This window comes from Dasypus novemcinctus, chromosome 10, assembly GCF_030445035.2.
Source record: "Dasypus novemcinctus isolate mDasNov1 chromosome 10, mDasNov1.1.hap2, whole genome shotgun sequence".
Classification (NCBI taxonomy): Eukaryota; Metazoa; Chordata; class Mammalia; order Cingulata; family Dasypodidae; genus Dasypus; species Dasypus novemcinctus.
Window position 1 is genome coordinate 43,225,353 of NC_080682.1, and position 26,053 is coordinate 43,251,405.

The 26,053-nt window shown below is 37.4% G+C and overlaps 1 protein-coding gene across 2 annotated transcripts in view; it reads left to right on the plus strand.

Annotated features, from left to right (window-relative positions):
* The window catches only part of NUP160 (nucleoporin 160), a 56,343-nt gene extending 30,641 nt beyond the window's left edge, over positions 1-25,702 (plus strand). Inside the window, exons 21-36 of one of the 2 annotated variants that reach the window (XM_058306199.2) lie at positions 300-369; positions 965-1,063; positions 1,782-1,901; positions 4,880-4,975; positions 5,074-5,168; positions 5,270-5,366; positions 5,460-5,565; positions 7,781-7,941; positions 15,207-15,267; positions 16,729-16,839; positions 17,629-17,752; positions 18,383-18,484; positions 19,667-19,808; positions 22,229-22,354; positions 23,414-23,518; positions 24,723-25,702. In XM_058306199.2, the coding sequence (XP_058162182.1) occupies positions 300-369; positions 965-1,063; positions 1,782-1,901; positions 4,880-4,975; positions 5,074-5,168; positions 5,270-5,366; positions 5,460-5,565; positions 7,781-7,941; positions 15,207-15,267; positions 16,729-16,839; positions 17,629-17,752; positions 18,383-18,484; positions 19,667-19,808; positions 22,229-22,354; positions 23,414-23,518; positions 24,723-24,812 (1,705 nt within the window). In that variant the 3' untranslated portion in view covers positions 24,813-25,702. Of the gene's footprint in view, positions 1-299; positions 370-964; positions 1,064-1,781; positions 1,902-4,879; positions 4,976-5,073; positions 5,169-5,269; positions 5,367-5,459; positions 5,566-7,780; positions 7,942-15,206; positions 15,268-16,728; positions 16,840-17,628; positions 17,753-18,382; positions 18,485-19,666; positions 19,809-22,228; positions 22,355-23,413; positions 23,519-23,920; positions 24,056-24,722 lie in introns of those variants that run through there. The other variant, XM_071218059.1, reaches the window with a different exon arrangement.
* The last annotated feature ends 351 nt before the right edge of the window (positions 25,703-26,053 follow it).

A 26,053-nucleotide genomic window follows, 5' to 3' on the forward strand; every position in this document is an offset into this window, starting at 1 on the left:
CTCACACTAACTATACATCTGCAACCTACTGGCCAGAATTGGAAATGACCACCCAGAGATGAACTACATAATTTTAGCCTATAGTTAACAGAGCTCTAAGCCAGGTGACTAGTCCTATATAGACTTTTCACTATATTTGTCTAATATTAATGTTATAACGTGATGTGGAGAAGACACATGCTCTGCCATCTTCTCTTTACCTCCTTTTAAAAATTAAGCTATTTCTTGAAGTTTGATGTCCACTGTATCCATTTAGGTTTTGCCAAAAAAAGTTTAAAATATCCTTATCCATTGACTAGATGGCCTAGCAATCCTGGTTGTCTCTTTCTAGAATGTTTGATGGGAAATTGTCAGTACGTACAATTGCAGGTGAGTTCTGTTGAACATTTCAAGTTTAGTCATTCTTGTGAAGAATGGGATTTCTGGGTTTTTTTTTTTTTCTTTGTAAATGTTAGCTGCATTTTAATTGGGCTGACAAAGGTCTGTTTATAGGCTAGGCATTACAATAATTTAAAGTGAATATACTAAGACATATTTTGGAGATGTTTTCTTTCTTTTTTTCTTCTCAGGATTATTCCTAACAGTATTATTTACAATATCTTTTTTCATCCCATCTATTAGATTCTCTTCATAGTAATACAAAAATACTATTGTCTTCATATGAATCCTTTACTGGAATCTAGTCATTAAATCAGTAAATTCTAAAAGTTGGAAAATTGCTGAGATGGGTATGTGTGTGACCTATGTGTGTGTTTGTACCACTGGAATCCTGTTTGCCTTCTTAAGATGTCTAACCTAACCTAAGGATAAATTAACACAATTAGGGTTTAATCACCAGATGATGTCAAGGAAATTATATGTTGATTGAATGCTATCTTTCTCCCTCTGTGAAGAAGGACTTGGAATGATTATCTCCTAAATAGTGCTTGTTTTCTAATCAGAAAGTATTTTTTATGCTTTTAAGGATTATATTCAACTGCTACATCCCTGGTGTCAAATCAATGTTGGTTCCTGTCGATTTATGCTGGGACGGTGTTACCTGATTACAGGAGAGGGACAGAAGGTAAACTGCATTTGAGTGATTAATGAACTTCAGTGCAGGGAGGAAACTTAATTCCATCTAAGTAGGTTGGAGAGGGTGGGAAGTATAGAATCCTTTAGATAAGAATAATGAGAGCTGTACTAGTGCCAGCTAAGGGGATGATGTAAGCAAGAAGATTGTTCTGCTGCATGCACTGAGTTAGGACTTGGAAAAATAGGAAGAAGAAATATTAAATCTTACTGCCCCCATGCAAGTGTTTTCAGGGATGCATTTTTGCAAATCAAATCTATTAATTATGTTGTTATTTTCATTGCTTCTATTTTTTATGTTTTCTGCTGCTTTTATTTTTTCCCTTGTGATAGGTTATTCTTTGTTTTCTCTGACATTCTCTCATGTAATTTTTCAAATATACAGAAGAGATTAAAGAATTGTGTAATTAATCATATATCCACCACTCAAATTCTAAAATTGTTAACATGTTGCTACAGTTGCCTTATTTTATGTCTTTATCCATCATTATCTTAAAGTTTACTTTTTAACTGAGCATTTAAGTAAAAAAAAAAGTGAAATAAAACACTAAATATGTCAGATAGAACATAAACGTGGCAGAAATTGTTAATGTAGTAGACTGTCTTAAATAATTTTACTTTTTGCCTTTCCTTTGCACATAAATCCCTCATCTGTTGGTCTTCGAATTGAAGAAGTCTATTTGTCAATTTATATTCTTTTATTTACCTAGGCACTAGAATGTTTCTGCCAGGCAGCATCTGAAGTGGGCAAGGAGGAATTCTTGGATCGTTTGATTCGCTCAGAGGATGGGGAGAGTGTGTTAACCCCCAGGCTGCAATATTATGATAAGGTGCTTTGTATCATTGTTTGGCCCGTTCTATATTATCATGTGCAAAAAATGACCCTGGAAACATTACTTAAGTATTTTGGAAAAAAATACTATAAAAATGTATTTATTCCCTGAAATGCAAAATGAAAAGAAAAATGGATTTGCCAAAAGAAATGGAAGAAACATATATTTTTAGACAATTTGTTTTAAATTTAGTTTATTATTTTTTAACGTAAATGAAATTCCCATTCAGTGAATATCATTTTATTAGCCCGATCATTATTATGATTTTATTACTTAATTTATACTTTTAATTTTTGCTGATATAGCAAAGAATTATTTGTAATGCCTCATTCAGCCTTGGTTTATGATTTGGCCCTTCAGTACCCCTCCTGGCCTTTTTTGCCTACTACTTGTTATAGCAGTAGTGACCACCTTACTGTTTCTCAAGCCTAGCACATACTCTCTTCCCTCAAGGGCTTTTTATTTGCTGTTTTCTCAGCCTGGAATGGTCTTCCTCCAGGTAGTCAAGTTACTTATACCCTCATTTCATTCAAGTCTCTGTTCTTCTGTTGCTTCATCAAGAGAGTTCATCCCTGCCTAGCTTATCTAGAATAGCTTTCCAAAGCCCTCTCTTCCCACCCTCTTTCTTTCTCTCTCAGGTTGAGGTGCCATGAACTTAACTTGCTTTATATTTCTTTATAACATTTAACTGAACTTGGTGCTCTGTTTTAGATATTGGGTTTTTATCTGGTATTTCCACCAAAAGGCAAATGCACAAGGACATTGTATGCAAAACGTTGTTTGTATTTTTTCTGAGATGCTCTGTAGCTTTCATCAGAAGGAACTGAATGACCTAAAGAACCCCTGCTCCAGGCCAATGGACTCCAAAGAGGGACTTGAGAAGAAAATATTAAAACTCACATTCACAGAAAAAATAAATTAAGATATACTAATGTTTAATATAAGGATTGACTCTGGGGCCATCCTTAGTCCTTTTATCATATTTTGCCATTTGTCATTCAGTCCCTGAGGTGGACACACGGAGGCAAGAGTGAGAATCTCACAGCTGGGGGTGGAAATTGATAGTGGCATCCTCATTTGTCCATTTATGTTATAGTTGACTGGTTACATAGATTTGCACTTTACATTGCTTAATTTTAATGAAATGTACCTTAATAATATGGACACCTGACTTTAAAAGATTCCTCCAAAGAAGCTAGCTTGAAGACAGTACTAACAATGAAAGTACATGCAAACTAGGAAAAGATAGAGCTGGTACATCTACCTTGGTACAGGCGCTTCTTCAGTCATGTTACAAGAGGAAAACAGTGACAGTCTATAATCAGATCTGACAAGAATCAGCCAAAAACAGTTGAGCTTTTAAAATCTAAATAAGTATGCATTGAGCCATGAAGTGTTAATTGATGATAGTATAAGCCCAAAATTATCAAGGTGCATTAAGCATCCTAATCATCTGTGGAAGAGTTTAAAATGTTAACAGTTGCTTTGGAAAACTGTTTGTCATTATCTAAAGAATCCAAACAATACATGAACCCTATGACCCAGTAATTCCATTTCTAAATATATGTAGAAAGACATGCATTTAGCAAAAGACATGTACAGTTACATGCGAAGCAGCATATTCATAAAAGTCAATCCTAGAAACAACCCAGGTTTCCATTAACAGTAGAATGGATCAATGAATCATGGTATATTGTTTTAATGGAGTATAACACAGCAATGAAGCGGACAATTGCTACATATAACAACATAGATCAGTACTAGACAATTATAAGTAAAACTAATCTATGTTCTTGTAAGTCAGGATAATTGGTCAATAGTGACTGGAAGGAGTCACAGGGGGGCTTTGGAAAGCTAATACTATTACAATTCTTAATCTGGTTGCTGGTTACACGCACTTAGGCACATAGGCTCACCTGGGATTTGTGTGCATTTCTAAATAAAATAATATAGTCTTTAAAAAAAAAAATCCAAAACAAAAATGTTTTTTGTACTTTAATAAAAATAATTTTAAACTTGTTTATCTTTACCTCATCTTTTAGAAATTTGTATTTTGAGCGTATTACTATTCATATGTATTAGGCAAATATGTCTAATATAAATAAATACGTGTACACATATTGAGAAATATGGACAAAGTTTGAAAATCAGTATTCTGTGCTGGGTTAGAAATGTGTGATATCATTTAGGGTATTCAGGGTTTTTATAAGGTGATGGTGTTAACTATTTACTATGCTTTAAAATCATCTGTGATCTAAAAAGTTGGTAGGATTGGTTTTATGACATGAGATTATATTATGTTCTTTCACTCAACTAATATTTATGTAGAGCCTTTTGGGTACTAGGCATTGATTTAGGCACTGAAGATAGAGCTGTAAACAAAAAAGACCAATCCTTTGCCCTCATGCTGTTTACATTCCCTTAGGAAAGTGACTAGACAAATAAATATATCAGGTAGTGATTAAGTGCTAGTAAGTAAAACTAAAGCAGATCAGGGAGATAGACTAGGGAATATTTACCTTGTTATGAGGTTATCTTAGGAAACCATGTAAGTGTGGGGGGAAAGTAGGAAGGCCTTAGAGTCAGTTTGCTGAGATTTGAATTGAAGCTCTCCCAGCTGACCTTGAGCAAGTTATTAAACCTTTCTTCACCTCAGAGTCTTCATCTGTAAAATCCTCATCTGATTGCATGTGACTGAATGCATATATATATAAGGACATGTCCACATTCATATATGAGGGGTGTGGGGAGGCTATTTGATTAATCTGTAACATGTCAAAGGGAAAAGGACAAAGCCCTGTATTTAATCTCTGTGTTATTCATTAACTGATTTTTAGTGTTTCTTATAAAAGTTTTGTAGAGGCAATGTTAGGATGGTCTCTTAAATTTACCTGTTACCTTTCTAATTAATTTATATTAATTAGAAGTGTACTACCATAGTAATTATAATAGCAATTTCTTCTATTTCTCCTTAGGTTTTGCGCTTATTAGATGTTGTTGGTTTGCCTGAATTGGTTATTCAGTTGGCCACATCAGCAATAACAGAAGCAGGTGATGACTGGAAAAGTCAGGTAACTAACTGTAATTAAGTTGTATTCCTGAAGGTTTGCTATGGATGTGGTGTTTTGATTTCCATCCCTCTTTTTTCCCCCCCACATTTGCTATTTAGGCTACTTTAAGGACATGCATTTTCAAACATCATTTGGATATGGGTCACAACAACCAAGCATATGAGGCCTTAACCCAAATTCCTGATTCCAGCAGGTAACCTTATATGGTCTTATCTTTTTTTTTTTTTAAGGCCACTTACCAGCCCTTTTAACCCACTAAGACAGCCTACCTCATATCCCGTTCTCTCCTTCTAGGCAGTTAGATTGTTTACGGCAGCTGGTGGTAGTTCTTTGTGAACGCTCACAACTACAGGATCTTGTAGAGTTTCCCTATGTAAATTTGCATAATGAGGTAATTTTACTTTTCCATTGACAACTGGGAACGACTGGGGTGGTTGCTATGATTGCTATTAATTTTGATATCTGGTTGTGTCCCCTTCATTAGGTTGTCGGAATAATTGAATCACGTGCTAGAGCTGTGGATCTTATGACTCACAATTATTATGAGCTGCTGTATGCCTTTCATATTTATCGCCACAATTACCGAAAGGGTAAGCGATTAAAACAGTCTTTGTTGGAAGCAGTTTTACTGGTTTAATCATATTTTATAAAAAATAGTATGTGTTTGACATGTAATTTTTACCTTATTTTTACCTCGGGGTAAGTATTTTTTACAAGCATTTGGGGAAGTTATGTTTAAGTACAAGGTGAGCTTCACCCTTTTGAAGATTACATGTTGACCATAAAGATAGGCAAACATATGCCCATCCTAGAACATTCTGAAGACTTTTCCAGTGAGGTGGCATCCTTTGTGCCATCTCTGTCTAACTATCAAGGAAACATCAGCTTTTTCACTAGAAGCACCTTGAATTCTTGTGGTTGGTTGTTAGTTTCTGTTCCATTGTCCTCCTCGTTTTCCTTATTTAAGTTCTTTGAACAAAATTTTGACTGCTTTAAATGAACTTGGATCATCTAATATAATAGATAATATTTCTTATTAGCTATGATTGGCTTTGTAACATACTTTCAACTTCATGCAAAATCCTTAGGAGAGGAGTACATTTATCAAATGATATGCTGGTGGCAAATGAATTCCCTTTTTTTTTCTTTTTCAACTCCTTATATTTAAAATTTTCAAGTCTGCAAAAATAAAGGATGCTGTAATGAACCATCTATGTACCCTTCACCAAATTTACCAATTAATATTTTGCCACATCATTTTCTTCTCTTTCTTTCCCTTTTTCTCTTTTTCCCTCTCTTCTTCCCTTCTCCCTGTTTTCTCCCTCCCTCCTTCCATTTATTTATTTATTTACTTATTTTTGCTGATCCTCTTGAGAGTCAAGTTACAGGCTTCTTAACATCATAAATACTGTATAGCCTGCATCTCCTAAGGACATTCTCTTTTATAACCTCAATATAATTGTCAAATTAAGAAAATGCAAATAAATAACTTAATAGATTAAGTTTAAGTGTAATGCTTTTATCTAATGTGCTGTTCATTTTCAGATTTTGCAGATTGTCATAATAATAACCCATTCCTCCCATACTTATTGCCCCCACCTCCTGGTCTACAAAAACACATTGCATTCAGTTGTCATGTCTCTTTAGTCCCCTTTAATCTGCAATACTTCTTTTAACCTTACTTTGTCTTTGATGACATTGGCCAGTTACTTTCATAAAATGTACCTTAATTTGGATTTGTATGATAACTAATGCAGTCTTGATCAGAACAAGCTAAAAACAAAACAAAATGCGTCTGCATTAAGTTCACATTTTACTAGATACTGTTCTGATTCCCCTTTTGGAACAGTTGACATTTTTCTATACTATTTTCATTCAGAATTTTTTCATGGTTTTTGTTTTTGTTGTTTTCTTTTTGCTGTTCATGGGGTTTTTTAACTGATTTTCATTAGTAAGAATGAATAGAGGTAATTTGTAGGCATAGGCTTAATATTCCTAATGGTAAAACATGTTTGCATATACCACACTAACGAAAGAAATTGTTCATGTGAGAGGAGAAGGGGATGTGGGAAGTGGGGTATACTGGAATCTCTTATGTTTTTTAATGTAACATTTTGCGTGATCTAATGTATCTTTTTTTTAAAAAGATAAAAATTTTAAATTTAAAAATAAAAATTAAATGTTTGCATTTTCTTTACTATCTTGAATCATGCAGGAAGGGAAATACAAAATATTCAGGTTGTCATTTATTTGCCTTCTCAATAATGATATCCATTATATCAATGTGATTTGGGTAGTTTAGCTAGATCAATGTTTAGGTCTTTCTGGAGTAAGGCTGTTCTTCTAACACAGTAGTCTACATATTGCAAGCACTCTAAAAACATTTGTTGGAATGAAAAGCAAATGATTTATTTGAAAGCTAAAAGAATTTTAAGTGCTAGTTTCTGAGTGCCATGCTGTCCCCAAACAATGTATTTTTCAGTGATCTCATTCAACCTCTGCAACAGAAGTATTACAAAAATAAGAATCTATGTTCTTGAGCATAGCAATCCATATTTCTCGGCCTCAGAATCCTGGATGGGTTTGGCTGATAATGTGGCTGAGACTCACTTTCTACCTTATACATGGGCTTCTGCATTTGGTATGGGAATACAGTACCTAAAAGTCAAAAGAAACATTTTCTGTGAATTTAAGTTAGTTAAACTCGATTTTGTTTTAAATTTTAATCTTTGATAAGCATAGTAAGTTCTCTGTGTGTATCTCAAAAGGAACACAAATCTAATGTCTAATTTATTATTTCTTTAGCTGGTACAGTGATGTTTGAATATGGAATGCGTCTTGGCAGAGAGGTTCGAACTCTCCGGGGACTTGAGAAGCAAGGCAACTGTTACCTGGCTGCTATTAATTGTTTAAAACTTATTCGTCCAGAATACGCATGGATTGTACAGCCAGCATCTGGTGCAGTGGTATGACTTTCTATCCAGAAATTTGGGCTCACTTTTATTGATTTGGTCCTTTTAAAACAGTTACCTTATTTGCTTCATTTCATTTAAAATTTCTACTATGGTATTTGTGAACTTTATTTTTGAGGCAATTCAATTGTTTTATACTACCATCTCTTTAGTTCCCAAGGAAGATGTGTTGCAGAGTGGTTTTTGGAGTTAAAGAGACCAGAACTTTGGACAGGTTACTTAATCTTTTGCAAACCAGTTATTCTCTTGCATAAAATAGGGATGATAATAAAAAGAAATACTCACAGTAGCGTTTTAAGGATGAAACAAGATAATTCATGTACATTACTCAGAACACTGACTATCCCTGGCATGCAGAAAGAGTTCAGTGAATGAGAACTGCTTGTATTTACATCATGTTTGTTAATTCAGTCTATATTGTTTCTTTTGTTTTGTATTGCTTTTTCATTTCAAAAACTATTTAAGTATATCATTTCATCCATGAACATACATAAACAATATAGTAGTAGTTGTGAACTTACAAAACATGCATAACATCATACATCAGCCCACCACAAATAGCTAGCCATGTTGAGAAACATTTGTAAACAATTATGAAAGAGCATCGTCAAAGTATTACTACTAACTGCAGTCCATATCTTATATTTGGTGTATTTTACCCCAGCCCACCCGATTTTTTTTGTTGTTTGTAAACCATATAATTTAGGTAAAGTACACAATGGCATATGGTAAATCAAATCACTATCATACTTATTTGTTAGTGCTTCTAATTACAAATCCTGTGGTGTGCTTTCACTATTTCTATTCATTTCCAAACATTTACAAACAACTTTTTACCAATTCTGCACAGATTAAGCCTCAGCTTTCCATTCTCTAGCCACATTCTATTCTCTGGTGACTTATAATCTAGCCGTTAACTCCATGAGTTTGCTCATTATATTTAGTTCATAATAGGAAATCATACAATATTTGTCCTTTTGTGTCGGCTTCCTTCAGTCAACATAATGTCCTCCAGGTTCATCTACACTGTCATATACTTCAAGACTTCATTTCTTCTTAAAACCAAAAATATTCCATCATGTGTATATCACAGTTTGTCAGTTGATGTACATCATATCACATTTGTCAGTTGATGAACATCAGTGTGCAAATGTTCATGTCACTGCTCTCGGGTCTTCTGGGTATCTACCTAGTAGCGGTATTGTGGGATCACATGGTAGATCTATTTCTAACTTCCTTAGGAACCCCCAAACAGATTTCCATAGTGTGCATACCATTCTACATTCCCACCAACAGTGAATAAGCATTTCTGTCTCTCCGCACCCTTTCCAACCTTGTAGTTTTCTGCTTTAATAGTGGCCATTCTAGTAGATGTGAATGATACCTAATTGTAGCTTTGATTTGCATTTTCCTAATAGCCAATGATGTTGACCATTTTTTCATGTTTTTTGCCATTTATATTTCTTCTTTTCGGGTTTTTTTTGCACATTTTTTAATTGGGTCATTTGTCTTTTTGTTGTTGAGTTGTAGGTTCTCTTTATATATCATGGAGTCCCAGTTCAATTCCCAGTACCTCCTAAAAAACTAAGGATATATATCATGGATATTAGACCTTTGTCAGATGTGTATTTTCTCCCATTGAATAGCCTCCCTTTTTTCACTCTTCATAAAATCCTTTGAGGTGCAGAAGTGTTTAATATCAAGAAGATTCTATTTATTTTTTTCTTTTGTTACTCATGATTTGGGTGTAAGGTTTAAGAGACCCCCACCTAAAATAAGTTCCTGTAGATGTTTCCCTTATGTTCTCTTCTAGTAGTTTTATGATCCTGGAATTTACGTTTAGGTTTTTGTTCAATTTTGAGTTGATTCTTTTACAGGTGAATTTCTTTCATTCTTTTGGTTATGGATATCTAGTTCTCCCAGCACCATTTATTGAAGACACTGTTCTATCACAGAAAAGTGGACTTGGTAGGCTTAAAAAAAATCAGTTGAGGGAAGTAGATGTGGCTCAAGCAATTGGGCTCCCGTCTACCATATAGGAGGTCCAGGGTTTGATGCCCAGTGCCTCCTGGTGAGGGCAAGATGGCCCAGGTGGCGAGCTGGCCCACACGATTGCTGGCCCATGTGGAGAGCTGGCGCAGCAAGATGACGCAAAAAAAAAAAAGAGACACAGAGGAAAGATAATAAGAGATGCAGCAGATCAGGGAGCTGAGGTGGGTGGCGCAAGAGAATGATTGCCTCTCTCCCACTCCAGAAGGTCCCAGGACCGGTTCCCGGAGCCACCTAATAAGAATACAAGCAGACACAGAACACACAGCAAATGGACACAGAGAGCAAACAATGAAGGGGGGGGGGAGAGATTAATTAATTAATCCTTTTTAAAAAATACTTTATAAAAAAATCAGTTGAGGTGAGTGATATGGCTGAAGCAGTTGAATGCCTGCTTCCCACATGGGAGGTCCTGGATTCAGTTCCCGTTGCCTCCTAAAAGCAAAAATAAAATAACAAGTAAACAAGTGAAAAAACTAACCCAGAGGAGCCAATGTGGTTCAGTGGTTCAGTGCTGGCTTCCCACAGAGGTCCCAGGACCTCAGAGAAAAAGGGGGGGGGGGGGAATCAGTTGACCATAGAGGTGAGGGTCTATTTCTGAACTGTCAGTTCAATTCCATTAATCAGTATGCCTGTCTTTATGCCAGTACCATGCTATTTTGACCACTGCAGCTTTGTAATACCCTTTAAGGTCAGGACACATGAGTCCTCCAACTTTGCTTTTCTTTTTAAGGATGTTTTTAGCTATTCAGGACCCTTTACCTTCCAAATAAATTTGGCTTTAATATTTTTTAAAGTAGGCTGTTGGAATTTTGACTGGTATTGCTTTGAATCTATAAATAAATTCGGATAGAATTAATAGCTAAGGGTTTGTCAGTTTTATTGGTTTTCTCAACGAACCACCTTTTGGTTTTGTTGACTTTTTGTTGTTCTCAATTTCATGTATTTCTGCACTAATCTTTGTTCCTTCTTTCTTTCTGGTTGCTTTGGAATTGGTTTGCTACTCTTTTTTCTGGTTTCTCCAGTCATTCAATTAAATCGTTGATTTTACCTCTTCTTTTTTAATATCGGCATTTAGGACTACAAATTTCCTTCTCAGCACTGCCTTCATTTTTTTTTTCTTTTTATCTTTTCATGTATTTATTTGTCATTCTTGTGTTGTCCGTAAGTGTTTTTGGTTTTTTTGTTTTTATTTCTTCACACCCCACTTGCTGTATCTGTTCATCTTCCTTGTTTCTTTAGGAGGCACCAGGAGCCGAACCCAGGACCTCTGATGTGGGAGGGAGGTGCCTAATCGCTTGAGCCACCTCTACTCCCTGCTTTGTTGTGTAGCTCGTTGTTTTTCCTCCCCACGTCTCTTATTGGATCATCTTGCATCAGCTCACATCAGCTCTCTGTCTTCTTTAGGAGGCACTGGGAACCTCCGCTCTCTGCTTTGTTGTGTCTCATGTTTTTCTTGTGTCTCTTATTGTGTCAGCTTGCAATGCCTACCCATTCTGTCAGCTCACTGTCCTCTTTAGGAAGCACCGGGATCCAAACCAGCTACCTCCCATGTGGTAGGCAGGAGCCCAGTTGCCTGACCTACATCCTCTTCCCACATAAGTTTTGATATGTTGTGTTCTCAATTTCATTTGTCTCATGATACCTACTAATTTCTCTTGCAGTTTCTTCTTTGACCCACTATTGTTTAGGAGTGTGTTGTTTAGCCTCCACACATTGGCAAATTTCACCCTTTCCTACCTATTATTTCCAGCTTTATTCCATTATGATCATAGAAGATGCTTTGTATAATTTCAATCTTAAGCTTATTAAGAGCTAGATTGTGGCCCAATATGTGGTCTGTCCTGAAGAAAGATCCATGAGCATTTGAGAAGAATATGTAACTTGCTGATTTGGATACAGTGTTGTGCTATATGTCTGTCAGGTCCAGCTCGTTTATCATGGGGTTCAAGTTCTTTGTTTCCTTGTTGGTCTTACGCTTAGTTGTTCTAATATCTATTTATGTGAGTGGTGTGTTGAAGTCTCCAACTATTATTGTAGCGTTGTCTATTTCTACCTTCAGTTTTGCCAGAGTTTGCCTCTTGTATTTTGGTGTACCCTGGATAGGTGTATAGACAGATATTAATGACCATTACTCCTTCTGGTGGATTGTCCTTTTTATTAATATGCAATAGCCTTTTGCATCTCTTATCACTTATTGCATTTAAAATCTGTTTTGTCTGACACCAGTATAACTATCCCTGCTCTCTTTTGGTTACTATTTGCATGAAATATCTTTTTCCACACTTTTACTTTCAGTCTGTTTGTATCCTTGGGTCTAAAGTGAATCTCCTACAGACAGCATATGAATAGCTCGTGTTTTCTTATCCATTCTGTCAGCCTGTGTCTTTTGATTGGGGAGTTTAATACATTAACATTCAACGTTATTTCTGCAAAGGCATTACTTCAGCCATTTTATCCTTTGGATTTCATACGTTTATCTTATTTTTGTCCATCATTTTACCTTTTTGATTACTCTTTCTGATAGTCTTCACTTCTGCACTCTCCTCCAAGCCTCCCTCTTTTCTTTTCTTGCTACTGAACTCCCTTTCATGTTTCCTGCAGAACTGGATTCTTGTTTAAAAACTCTCTTAGTCTCCATTTATCTGTGAATATTTTAAACTCACCATCATATTTGAAGGACAGTTTTGCCAGATAAAGAATTCTTGGCCTGCAGTTTTTCTTTCATTTTCTTAATTATTTCTTATCTCACTGCCTTCTCGCCTCCATGGTTTCTGAAGAGAAATCCATACTAAGTCCTATTGGATGTCCCTTGTATGTGATGTTTTGCTTTTCTCTGGCAGCTTTCAGAATTTTCTCTTTATCTTTAGCATTTGGCATTCTGTATATTGTGTGTCTTGGGATAGGTCCATTTGGATTTATTCTAAATGGAATCTCCTATGCTTCCTTGATATGTATATTAACATCTTACATGAGAGTTGGGAAATTTTCAACCATTATTTCCTCAAATATTCTCTCTACCCTTTTTCCTTTCTTGTCTCCTTCTGGAACTCCAAATAACATGTATTTTGGTGTGCTTAGTGTTATCATTCAACTCCCTGATCCCCTGCTCAGTTTTTTCCATTCTTTTCTCTCTCTTCTCTTTTTTCAATTTCAGTTGTTCTTTCCACTATGTCACTGATTCACATAATATCAAATCTACTGTTGCATGCCTCTGTTGTATTTTTAATCTCACTTATTGTCCCTCTGATTCATAAGCTGTTATTATTGTATACAAGATTTCAAATTTTTCTTTGTGTTCACCCAGTGTTGTCTTAATACCTTTTATTTATTTAGCCATCTTGTCCTTAAACTCCATGATTTGATTTAGGAAATTTGTACGAACCTCATCAATTAGTTGTTTCAAGTCCTGTGTCTCATCTGGAGCCTTGATTTGTTCCTTTGCCTAAATCATATCTTCCTTTTTCTTTGTACGGCTTGTAACTTTTTGCTGATGTCTAGGCATTTGATTATGATGCCATGTTTACTCTCATGTTCCGTTTTCCTCTCTTATGTAGGGATGTACTGGTTTTCTCACTTGTTTGTCATTTTAAAACAATTTATTGAAGTATATCATTCGCATGTGAACACACATAAACAGTGTATAGTAAAAGTTCTGAATTTACAAAACAAGCATCCCCAACCCACCCTATTTTTTTCTGTTCATAAACCATATAATTTATCTAAAGTGTACAATCATTAGCATTTGGTGTAATCACCGAGTTGTGCATTCATCACTTCAGTCAATATTAGAGCAGTTTCATTACTGAAAACGAAAAACAACAAAAAACAAACCACTATCATACCCATATGTTGGGGCTACTAAGAACACATCCTATGATGTGTTTTCACTATTTCTATTCATTTACAAACAATAAATATTTGGGATTTACTGTTAAATAGCTGTGTGTTACCACTGTTCTTTGACTTTATATATTTAGGATTGTCCCTATTTAACTGCTCAAACCAGGGCTAAGGACCCAGTAATGGGGTACAGGCCAGTTTCCAAGGGCCTTGGAGATGGGGCCATTAAAGACACCTGCATATCTCTTATTATTTTTCCCTTTTCAATGCACATTTCTGTCTGGCCTGTAAATGGTGATCTTTTGCAAACCTCTCAACTCAGACCCAGGAGTTAGGTGGGAATACATTCATCCTAACTCCTTAGGTAGGCAGGGAAAGCAATGTCCTCAGGGCTGGCCCAGGGTCACAAACAGACTTTCTCAGAAGCTGTTCTCCACCCATGCCAGACTGCACCCTCCCTCCCTTTGCCTTAGCAACCAGCCTGGATTAGTAGGGAGGTGTTTGAGAATGTAAATTATCTTTAGCTTCCTGCTGGCGCTCAGTGCAAACTATGTCACCACCCCTCCAATGCAGCAAACCTAGTTCACTGGCCAAAATTTGGGTTTACTGTAGGTTGTGTCCCTCCCGCTCCCCTTTCTTGGGGAGGGGGGAACCCTGCAACCTTCTCAGTCCGCAGCCACTGCCATCTAGTCACTGTAGCCCGCAGGCTGCTATTTGCATCGTAGGTGGGGGTGCCTGCTGCTGCTTTTGCAGCTCTGCTCACAGGATTTTTCAGCCAGTGAGACTCCTTTCCTTCACTCCTCTCTCTTCTGGGTGGTATCGTGCTTCTCCTGGTGTCCTGAGCCCCAGAGCAGTCCTCCGGTCTCCATCTGTCCTCTACCTGTTTTTTTCTAGGAGAGAAGTGATCCCTCCACCTCTCTAATCCTCCATCTTCCTAGAAGACTACAGTTATTGTTTCAAAGGACAGACACTTTGGGTTTTTCCTGTAATGCTGATAGGGTCATATATGCCCATTTATATTCTGCTGTATTGTATTGTTCCTGCCTTTATTAGGCCATTGCCTGGGGTAACTGGTGGAGAATATACCTCTGGAACTAAGGAAAGTCAACTAGTTTATATAGAGACCAAATCCATAGCCTTTGACTCAGTAATGTATTTATAGCTAGTGAGCTAGCTAGGCAAAAAACTTGACTTTGTGTGAAAGTTATAGTATATTTGTCAGAAGAGCTGTGCTAGTTGAAATAATTTACATTGAGAGAATTTTAGCATGAAAGCTCTGAAAAAAAAAGTATTATATTTTTTAAAAATAATTATGTCAGATTCATACTTTTTATCTTCACAATTAAATCACTTATTTGTCTTATCAGTATGATCGCCCTGGAGCATCTCCAAAGAGGAATCATGATGGAGAATGCACAGCTGCCCCAAGTGAGTTGGAACCTTAAAATGATTCTTTGTTGGGATAGTAGCATATTGTAAAAGTACTGTAACCTTCTTTCCTTTTTTTTTTTAAGATTTATTTTATTTCTCCTCTTCCCCCCCCCCCCCCCCCCCCCCCCCGCCGTTGTCTGATCTCTGTGTCCATTCACTGTGTTCTTCTGTGTCTGCTTGCATTATCTGGCAGCACTGGGAAACTGCATCTTTTTTGTTGTGTCATCTTGCATCAGCTTTCTGTGTATGCGGCACCACTCCTGGGTGGTCTGCACTTTTTTCACACAGGGCAGCACTCCTTGCATGTGGCAGCACTGCACATGGGCCAGCTTACCACATGAGCCAGGAGGCCCTGGGGATCGAACCCTGGACCCTCCATATGGTAGACGGACACTCTTATCAGTTGAACCATGTCCACTTCCTTAACCTTCTTTCTTTTTAGTTCCAGTTCATTGTTGAAATGTTGTTAGGAGCTGTATGCATAAAGTAATTCCTTGCTTTTTACATTAGCTTTTATTTATTTTTTTTTTTAAGATTTTTTTTAATTTATTTCTCTCCGCCCCCGCCCCAGTTGTCTGTTCTCTGTGTCCATTTGCTGCGTGTTCTTTTTTGTCTGCCTCTGTTGTTGTCAGCGACACAGGAATCTGTGTTTCCTTTTGTTGTGTCATCTTGTTGCGTCAGCTCTCCATGTGTGCAGTGCCATTCCTGGGCAGGCTGCACTTTCTTTCACACTGGGCGGCTATCCTTACGGGGCGCACTTCTTACGCGCAGGGCTCCCCTGCATGGCACGGCACTCCTTGCGCGCATCAGCACTGCGCATGGGCCAGCTCCACACGGGTCAAGGAGGCCTGGGGTTTGAACCACGGACCTCCCATGTGGTAGACAGACGCCCAGTCCACTGGGCCAAGTCTGCTTCCCTACATTAGCTTTTATTAAGTCTCTGGTTTTGTCCCCTTCTTTTGTGCTTTTGTAAATTAAATTATAAGTTACTTAATGTCTAGTGGAAATTGGCAGGTTGAGATAGTCTAAATAGGTACTTTGTTTGGGAAGCAGATGTGGCTAAAAGCAATTGAGCTCCCACCTACCATGTGGGCAGTCCCAGGTTCAGTTTCTGGTGCCTCCTGGATTAGATGAGAAAGATAGTAAGCTGGTATGACAGGCTGGCATGGTGAGCTGATGCAACAAGATGATACAACAAGGAGACACAGAGAGGAAACCCAATTAGAGACAACAAAGCAGGGAGCAGAGGGTGGCTCAAGCTATTGAGTGCCACTCTCCCATGTGGGAGATCCCAGGTTCTGTTCCCAGTGCCTCCTAAAGAGAAGACAAGCAGACAGCACACAGCAAGTGAACACAGAGAGCAGATAGAGAATACAAACAACGAGGAGGGGGGCACTAAGTAATCTTTTTTTGAAAAGTACACTTTGAAAATTGAAAATGTTTTTCTCTGGTTTATAGCAAATAGGCAGATTGAAATCCTAGAACTGGAAGATTTGGAGAAGGAGTGTTCCTTGGCTCGCATTCGTCTCACTTTGGCACAACATGATCCATCAGCAGTTGCAGTTGCAGGTATGTTGCTGGATTTTTTCTAAGTTCTTGGCTAAGCTACAAAAAACGAATTTTAAGTGCAAGCCAGTTGAGTTAGGCCAATAATTTATTAAGGAAGGGAGGGAAAAGAAATGGAAGAAAATAACAGATTATGGGTCCCAGGTAGAGAGGAAAGGGGCTGAAAAGAGATACAGAGGGCTGGTTTACGACTACAATTCCCCGTTACAAATTACAAATGCCCAGGTGTACTTGCATGTTGATCCAGGTAGGGGGGGCAGAGGTAAGAACAGGGAGTCAGTTCGGCCTTTGTGCTTGCTTTTTGAACCATAAATTACTCCTCCCCTTTGCTAATGAAAGGTGGGGGAGTCCCAAATGTTTGCTGTTTTGATTGGTTACCCCACCCATCAATCCCCTGGGACAGCCCAATGATAAATCCCCTAAGGAATATCCTGGGCTTCTCCTGGCTTCCGGAGGAAATCTCGTTCTGGATGGGGGTTCTCACAAGTTCTTCCAGCAGCCATCTTGTGTCATATCGATGGTCAACATGTTTAATGGCAGCATTTTCTCTGCCAGGTTCCAGATCTGCTTGTTGATTTCCTAATCTAGCCTTCCTCAACTAGTAATATAGCAGTTAAAGCGACTTACATGTCTGTACCAAAAGCTCATTTTTTGGGTTAGGCCATGGACTGGGCTAAATGCGTTTTAAGCATGTCATTGATACTCTGAGGTATTCATCAACAAAGCAGAGTATTCGTTTTCATTTGTATATTACCCTTGGTTGCACTAAATATCCTTTTTCCATCTCCACAGGAAGTTCGTCAGCAGAGGAGATGGTTACTCTCTTGGTTCAGGCTGGCCTCTTTGACACTGCCATATCACTCTGTCAGACTTTTAAGCTTCCCTTATCACCAGTTTTTGATGGTCTTGCTTTCAAGTATGTATAAAATTGTCCTTTTATAGTCTTAATTTTCTAACATGAAGATACTATACTCTTCCCTAGTGTGAAGCCAGTAGGCCGCAAGCCATTTGGGGTTTGAAGAAGTGTTTTGTTTAGTCTACACACAATTTAAAATTCTTATTTTATTAGTGGCTTGTGATTAAAGTTAAGGTGATTTTACATTTTTCTAAATTTATAAGTTTCCTCAAGAAATCAGAAGATATATGCATCCTTGGGTACACATTTGCATGTAAAGGGAGAGAGCCTGGGCTAAATAGTGGCGTCCATTTTGGACAGGAGTGCTCTCTTCAGTACTTTAGAATATCAGTTAGCCCTGTCAGCATTGTTACAAAGTACTTCTTATTTAAGTTACCTTTACCTAACTATTAATTAAGTAGTCTGTGAATTGGAAACGTTTTTAAACTTTCAGAATTTTTCATCATTAATTTTCTCTTAGAAATAAATTATTTCGAACCACTTGCTGATAATGACTCGAAGAACCATTATCTCAGTAGTGAATCCATTGAAAAACTAGAGCCAAAGTTGTCATCTTATCTCTCTAATTTTAGTATCAAAATAATTATGTGCTTTCAACCATTAGTTGAAATGGAACCATTTTCATTTCAGATGCATCAAATTGCAGTTTGGAGGAGAGGCAGCTCAAGCAGAAGCCTGGGCCTGGTTAGCAGCCAATCAACTCTCGTCAGTCATTACCACCAAGGAGTCTAGGTACAGCCCTAGTTTTTAGCCAGCGTTTGTTTATCCACCTGAAAGGTGTAGCTCTCTTTCTTTGATTAAATTGTCATTTCACTTTTTTCTTCTCTTTTCTTTCCTTTTCTTTCCTTTTCTTTTCTACTACGTTTTTGTAGAAGCTAGGGAGTTTTATAGTAAGGGTGATAAACATATAGTTATTATCCAAACCAGGACCCTCTGACTATGACATGTCTCCCAGTCTCCTTCTCCATATCCTCCCCCACCTCACTGACTTACCATATTGTATCAAGAAAAGGTACTCTTACAGGCAGAAGTCGCTATGTATTTGGTTTCAGAGTGGGATATGTTTCCATTGAGCTGACGTTGCATGGTTGTCATCACAGTGTCCTTTTAGAGCTTGTCTTTGGCTCCTGCTTAGCAGTCTTTCATCATCTAACCCCTATTCTCTATCATGGCTCCTTCAGATCTCCTCACTCCAGTTACTTTCCTAGTGTTCCCAGTCAGTGTCTTCCTCTCTGTACTACATTATCTTCTTCAGAATCATTCTCTAATAACCCCAGCTCTCAAATTTCACTTCCTTGAATTGCATTTATAACTTGTGTTATATCACTTAGCCCTGTAGATTTGTAGCATTTTAGAATTTGGAAGGTCTCTAATCTTAGTGTTGTGTCCACCAAATTAGCACATCAGAGTCATTTATTAAAATACAGAATCTGGGACATCACCATAATCTTTTCAGTTACAACTTCTACATGATTCTGATGTTCAGCCAGGTTTGGGAACCAGTGATCTGAGCCGGTTTCCTTGTTTGGAAATCCAGGGAAGTGAATGTGGCTCACATGGTTGAGCACCTGCTTCCCACATAGGAGGTCCCAGGTTCAATTTCTGGTGCCTCCTGAAAAAACAAAAACAAACAACAAGCAAAACAAACAACTCAGGGAAGCCTATGTGGCTCAGTGGTTGAGCACCAATTTCTGACATATGAGGTCCCAGGTTCAATCTCCAGCCCCCAGTACCTTAAAAAAAAAAGAAATCCAGAAACAAAGTGAATTGTATAAGTCATATAAATATGTGATTAACAGTAGAGAAATATAAGATGCCAAGTCATGTAGTTTTTAATACTGTTCTCCAAGTCACACTTAACCTTTTATAACTATTAAGACTCTGAAATCATTAGTCCTTTTTGCTTTTATCAAGTGCTACAGATGAAGCGTGGCGACTGTTATCATCTTACCTGGAAAGGTACAAAATCCAGAATAATTTGTATCACCACTGTGTAATCAACAAGCTCTTGTCTCATGGAGTACCTCTGCCTAATTGGCTTATAAACAGTTACAAGGTATGTAGTACCTTAACTTGTAAAGAGTAAGAAGCTTATCTTTATTCTGAAAAATTTTAAGAGATTAAAAAGTAATAGAGTAGTAATTTAAGGGAACAGACTTTAATACTTCCAACCAGTTTCAGTCTTAGCTAAAAACACTGGAACAATTTAACTTCAGATCCACATATAGTATTGGGTATTTCGATTTCAAGTTCCACGGGGTAGTCATTAAGTTAATGCCTGCTTGTGTACTCACTGAGCAATGAGTCAATGTTGAGGACAATAAGTATACATGTGGCACAGTATTTACTAGTATTACTCAAAAAACTCAGAGAAGTGGCTATAATAGTTTTCAAATATTACAATGTTTTTCTAAACTAGTTTTTGTCAAAATAATGTTCTTAGGCTACCTGTATCAGAATTAATCAAGTGGTGGTTTTCTTCAAAATATAGATTCCTGGGTCCCACCACAGACTTACAGGATGCTAGGAGCCAGGAATCTACATTTACTTTATATATATAATTTATTTTTAAAAGATACATAAATCACACAAAATGTTACATTAAAAAATATAAGAGGTTCCCATATACCCCAGTCACCATACCCCCAACTTTTCCCACATCAACAACTTCTTTCATTAGTGTGGTACATTCATTGTATTTGATGAATACATTTTGGAGCACTGCTACACAGCATGGATTATATTTTACATTGTAGTTTACACTCTCTCCCAGTCCATTCAGTGGGTTATGGCAGGATATATAATGTCCTGCATCTGTCCCTGCAGTATCATACAGGACAACTCAAAGTCCCAAAAATGCTCCCATATCACACCTCCTTTTCCCTCTCCCTGCCTTTAGCAACTCCCATGGCCAGTGTCTCCACATCAATGATATAATTTCTTCCATTGCTAGAGTCACAATAATTCTATAGCAGAATACCAGTAAGTCCATTCTAATCCATATTTTATTTCTCCATCCTGAGGACCCTGGGGTGGTGATTCCCACTTCACCTCTCATTGAGAGGGAGCTTCAGTCCCACACGGCTGGTGGATGGAACTCTCATGCCCATAGCTATAGACTCTTTCGGTTCCTTGGTCTTAATTTACTTTTGATACATACTTAAGTTTGGGAGCTACTGTATCTAAACTACCTTGGGGAGCATTTTCAAGATATAGATGTCTAAGCCCTACCTACCCTTGACCTACTAAACTCAAATTTGGGGCAGGGATATGCTTTAAAAAGCTTTACAAGTGATTCTGACACACACCTTTAGTAAGAACTGTAGGAATAAGGACTTGGTAAGTAGAGAGAGAGATTTTAGAAAAGAAAAGTATAAGATGCTACAATGGAAAGCATGGATAAAATAAGGAAAGGAAAGAAAGAATCCAGAGCTCAAAATCAAGGAAATTGATAGAAGTAGAGAAGGCATCTAGGATGGTGAAGGAAAGATTGTGATCAAATCAGAATAGAGAAAGCATAATTAACATTAATAGAGCCTTTCCAAATGGACTTTATAGACCTCTCATCATGAGAGAAAATTAATTCACGCATTTAAAACTGGTCGAGGGGAGTGGGTGTACCTCAGTGATTGAATGCCTGTTTTCCGTTTATGAGGTCCCTGGTTCAATCCCTGGTACTTCCTTAAAAGAAAAAAAATCTAAATAAATAAAATTGGTTGAGTATTTGAACTTCTTTTGTACTTATCACTTATATAATTCTGAGAAGTAATGTGAATGCATTGCTGCTGGGAAGGTCTGTTGACTTTTATAAATATGAAACTGAAGTAATCACAAATCAGGAGAGAGAGTCCAGTGAACAGATAGGATCTCACAAAGTACCTTCAGGTAACTGGGTTCAAGGGAATCCAACCCTTTTCCCAAGATGTAGATGAGTAAACCAAGGCACTCATTTATATTGAGAAATCTAAAATGCCTGGAGAACAGGCACTCATTAGCCTTTCATCAGTGCCCAGGTGAAATAGAAATAGATGTTCTTTTTTTTTTTTTTTTTTTTTTTTTTAAAGATTTATTTATTTATTTAATTTCCCCCCCTCCCCTGGTTGTCTGTTCTTGGTGTCCATTTGCTGAGTCTTGTTTCTTTGTCTGCTTTTGTTTCTTTGTGCGCTTCTGTTGTCGTCAGCGGCACAGGAAGTGTGGGCGGCGCCATCCCTGGGCAGGCTGCACTCCCCTTTTCACGCTGGGCGGCTCTCCTCAGGGGCGCACTCCCTGCGCGTGGGGACTCCCCCACGCGGGGGACACCCCTGCGTGGCAGGGCACTCCTTGCGCGCATCAGCACTGCGCATGGCCAGCTCCACACGGGTCAAGGAGGCCGGGGGCTTGAACCGCGGACCTCCCATATGGTAGACGGACGCCCTAACCACTGGGCCAAAGTCCGTTTCCCAAAATAGATGTTCTTAATCACCCAACTTTCTACAGAAGGTTGATGCTGCTGAGTTACTCCGTCTCTACTTGAATTATGACCTTTTAGAAGAAGCTGTGGATTTGGTTTCAGAATATGTGGATGCTGTATTGGGAAAAGGACATCAGTACTTTGGAATTGAGGTAGACATTTCTTTTTAATTCTATTATTATCACACTAAGGAAGGTGAGGATCTGAAAGTAAGTTGGAACTATAGTGGATTTAACTTTTGCTATTTGTAGTTACATAACTATATATCAGAGACTGGTAGCAACATAATATTCTAGTTTCCAATTTTCTGTTTATACAGTGGGAATACATTTCATTTTTCTCCATGAAAGGAATGTGACTTTAGTTAGTAGTTGGAGGAGCAAGGTAAATTAGAACAAAATGGTATGTAGTGAACATTTTCTGTGTGCCAAGGACAAGCGTTTTCTCATTTAATCCATATAACAGCCTTCGGAGGTATGGTTTTTTAATCTTTTTGTTTTTGCAAATGAGGAAATTGAAGCTCAGAGGTTAAGTAAGTTGCCAAAGCTCACACAGATTGTAAGTAGAAGGTCCAAGTCTAGAATCCATTTAGCTAAATACAGAGTGAAGCTCTTAACTTCTCAGGATAATATTTAGAACTTCAGGAGTTGAGCTCTTTTACCCAATATTTTTTCCCAGGTAATTTGCATCTAATTTTCAAACTGGAAATACTACCACTCACCAACAATTTAGAGGACACCTTTGTTGAATATATTTATCATTAATAGACTTTAGTGTTCCTTTGAGATAAGATAACATGGATTTAGAAATACATTTTATTTAATTGAAAAAAAGATGAGTTCTATAGTTCAAAAGAGAAAGAAAAGAAGGAGAGGGGGGAGTCCAATTGTATTTGTGTGGCCAGGAAGGAGTTGCACAGCTTCTTGTGGGGAGAAAAAAGTAAAGCACAAACACTGAGAGGTGAAGAATTTTCTTGTTTTTTATTATTATTATTAACGAAATAATGTAAATGTTCTAATTATGATTGAAGTGATGAATGCCTACGTAAGTGATTATACCAAATAGTATACTTTATTAATATGTATCAATAAAAGTGATTTGTTTTTATTTAAAAAGTAAAGTATGTTCTATTATAGGGTCCTGTTACAGCAACTACCCAAAAGAAATGGTAAAGTTTCCAGATTTTTTTCAAATGACATTTTTCCTTTCAGTTTCCACTGTCCGCAACATCCCCAATGGTGTGGCTCCCATATTCTTCTATTGATCAGCTTCTCCAAGCTCTGGGTGAGAACAGTGCCAACAGTCACAACCTCGCAGTAAGTAAGCTGTTTTGTGAGGAGTCTTCCATAAGCCCCTGTACCAGCATACATCTTACATCTTGCTCTTCAGTTCTCAGGCATGAAGGGGAGAGCAAAAAGCCATTCATTGCCCTTAATATGCTGCCAGTCCCTTTGTAAATAAGGCAAAGGATCAAAGCAACTTTGTCAATTTATTCAATGAAACTAATGAGAAACTGTGTTGGCATTAATTATATAGAGACCATACAGTCCATTCTTTAAAGCAGGGGTTCTTAACCTTTTTTGTTACATGGACCTCTTTGCCAGTTGGGTGAAAACCACAGATCCCTTCTTAGAATGTAGCATCAGATAGTTTTATAACACTCAACATCAGAGGTCAGAGAAAATAAAGATAAGTTGATTTTTTTCTTTCATTTCAAGGACATGGAACCCATGAAATCTTTCCACGGACCCCTGGGGAGGTCCCTGGACTCCTGGTTAAGAACCCCTGCCTTAAAGGAATCTACTGTTTGTTAGGGCAGACCTGACAAGGTAAACAGGTACATGAAATACAGTATAATAAATTGTCACTATCCTGAAAGTACTCTGCATATGTAGCTACATTTTCCAGTACTCACATACTAGCTACTGTTTACCTTAACAGCAAAGAAAGATTGTATTTACTTTGCTCACAAATGGTCATTGTAGTGGTGGCTTGTCTATCACTTAGACCTAGGTCAAGTATCTCCTGAGCCTGTTAATAGAACTCAGAATATGATTCTAAACCATGATTCATAGTACCATGAATATGATTCATAGTAACAACTTGTGTATTTGTCTTCCCAAATGGTTTTCCTAAGTGCTATCAGGCAAGAGAAAGAAAGGAATACAGCTGAGCAAATGAGTTGCTACCTATTGGATCTATCAATTAAGGACAAATAAAATGTTAAATAATTAAAACTGTCTAAAGTATAATCCCTGTAGTTCACTTGGCAGCTAATGTTTGATTCTGGGAAAAGAGCTAGTAATGCTTTTATTGTAAATACTGGTGCAATCTAAATATTTAAGAAAATTTATTAGAAAAGCAGGGTTGGAGTATGGTAAATAACAAAAGTCCAATTAAGAGAGTCACAGTGCAGACTCCTGTATTTAATAAGTCTAGTTGGGGATCTCAAAGTGATTAAGAATATCAGCCATTTTCAGTTCTTGAGCTATTCTGTGATGAATCCCTTTTCTCTTACAGCTCTCCCAGAAAATACTTGACAAATTGGAGGACTACCAGCAAAAAGTTGATAAGGCAACACGGGATTTGTTGTATCGTCGGAACTTGTGATCCATCCAGATAGTTACCTAGCCTTTGTAACCGCTTGGTGCCTCTTAGGGCTTAAGACTTTACCCTGCAGGAACCCTGTACTCAAGGCCAATTTTTTTATAACTGTAAATGATGTGTAAACATTCAAGACTACATTCTGCACAAAATAGGAAGGCGACATGAGTCAGAGGACCCTGTGCTTGCTGGTGGTGCTAACACACAATTTCTGATTTTCAGCCTTGGTCTCAAACAGCTGCTTTTGTATATGATTCACGAGCTTTTTTAGAGTTTATATTTTTTTAAACTACCGAAGACGTCCTTTATCTGTAGATTAAAACCCACCTTCACTTTCCCAAATTAGCTGATGGTTGTTGGTTTGTTATAGCTAACCACCAAAAGCAGCCACGGCAAATCCTTTCATTCTTCCCTATCACTTTTTGTATTTCAGTGGAATTATTTTGGTCCAGAACTGACACGTATTTTCTGTATTGCAAACAGAGGCTAATGATTTTGTGTACTCTTTTCATTATTTATTGTGGCATTTTTGTATGATCTTCAATAAAGTATTAAATACTTTACATAGATTAAGCCCAAATGATGACCAACTGTTTAAAGAGGATATCTTGAATTTGGTTCTAAGACTAAAGTTGATTAACTCTTAGCTAAGAAAACATTGAAAATCAGTCATCTATAAAAGCAACAGATTTTCAAAGAAAATTCAATTAGCATCTATGATTTATGATATCAAGCTTGACTTGAACATGTAGTTATTTTGCTAATGTATTGGACCAAAGTATAAACCTTCCTGGTCAAATTCAGAAGCATTCATGCCTGCAAATTTGAGAAAAGTGCAAAATAATAAAATCTTCTTAGATTTTATTCTGCATATTAAAATTTAGCTCTTAAGAAAATGATCTGTACACTAATTGTTTATATGTTCTTTGACCTTTCTTGAGTTTTTCATAAGCATTTAATTTTGATCATGCCATCAATACCATATTTACATTATATATTTTAAATAACAGTGCGAGTTTCCCTGTTGTACTCTTGTTGGTAGATATTGAGGAATATGGTTCTTTTTTATTTTAGCTCTACCATAATTAATACAAGGCATTTTGTCCAATTAGAAACCGGGAGAGCCTAGCTCTGTAGACCTGCATCTTTCAACTACAGTAAGAAATACGTTTTATATCATGGCCTGCATACACATAGATAACCAAAAGAAAGTTTCACAGAATGTGTATCCTTGCGACCTACCCCCT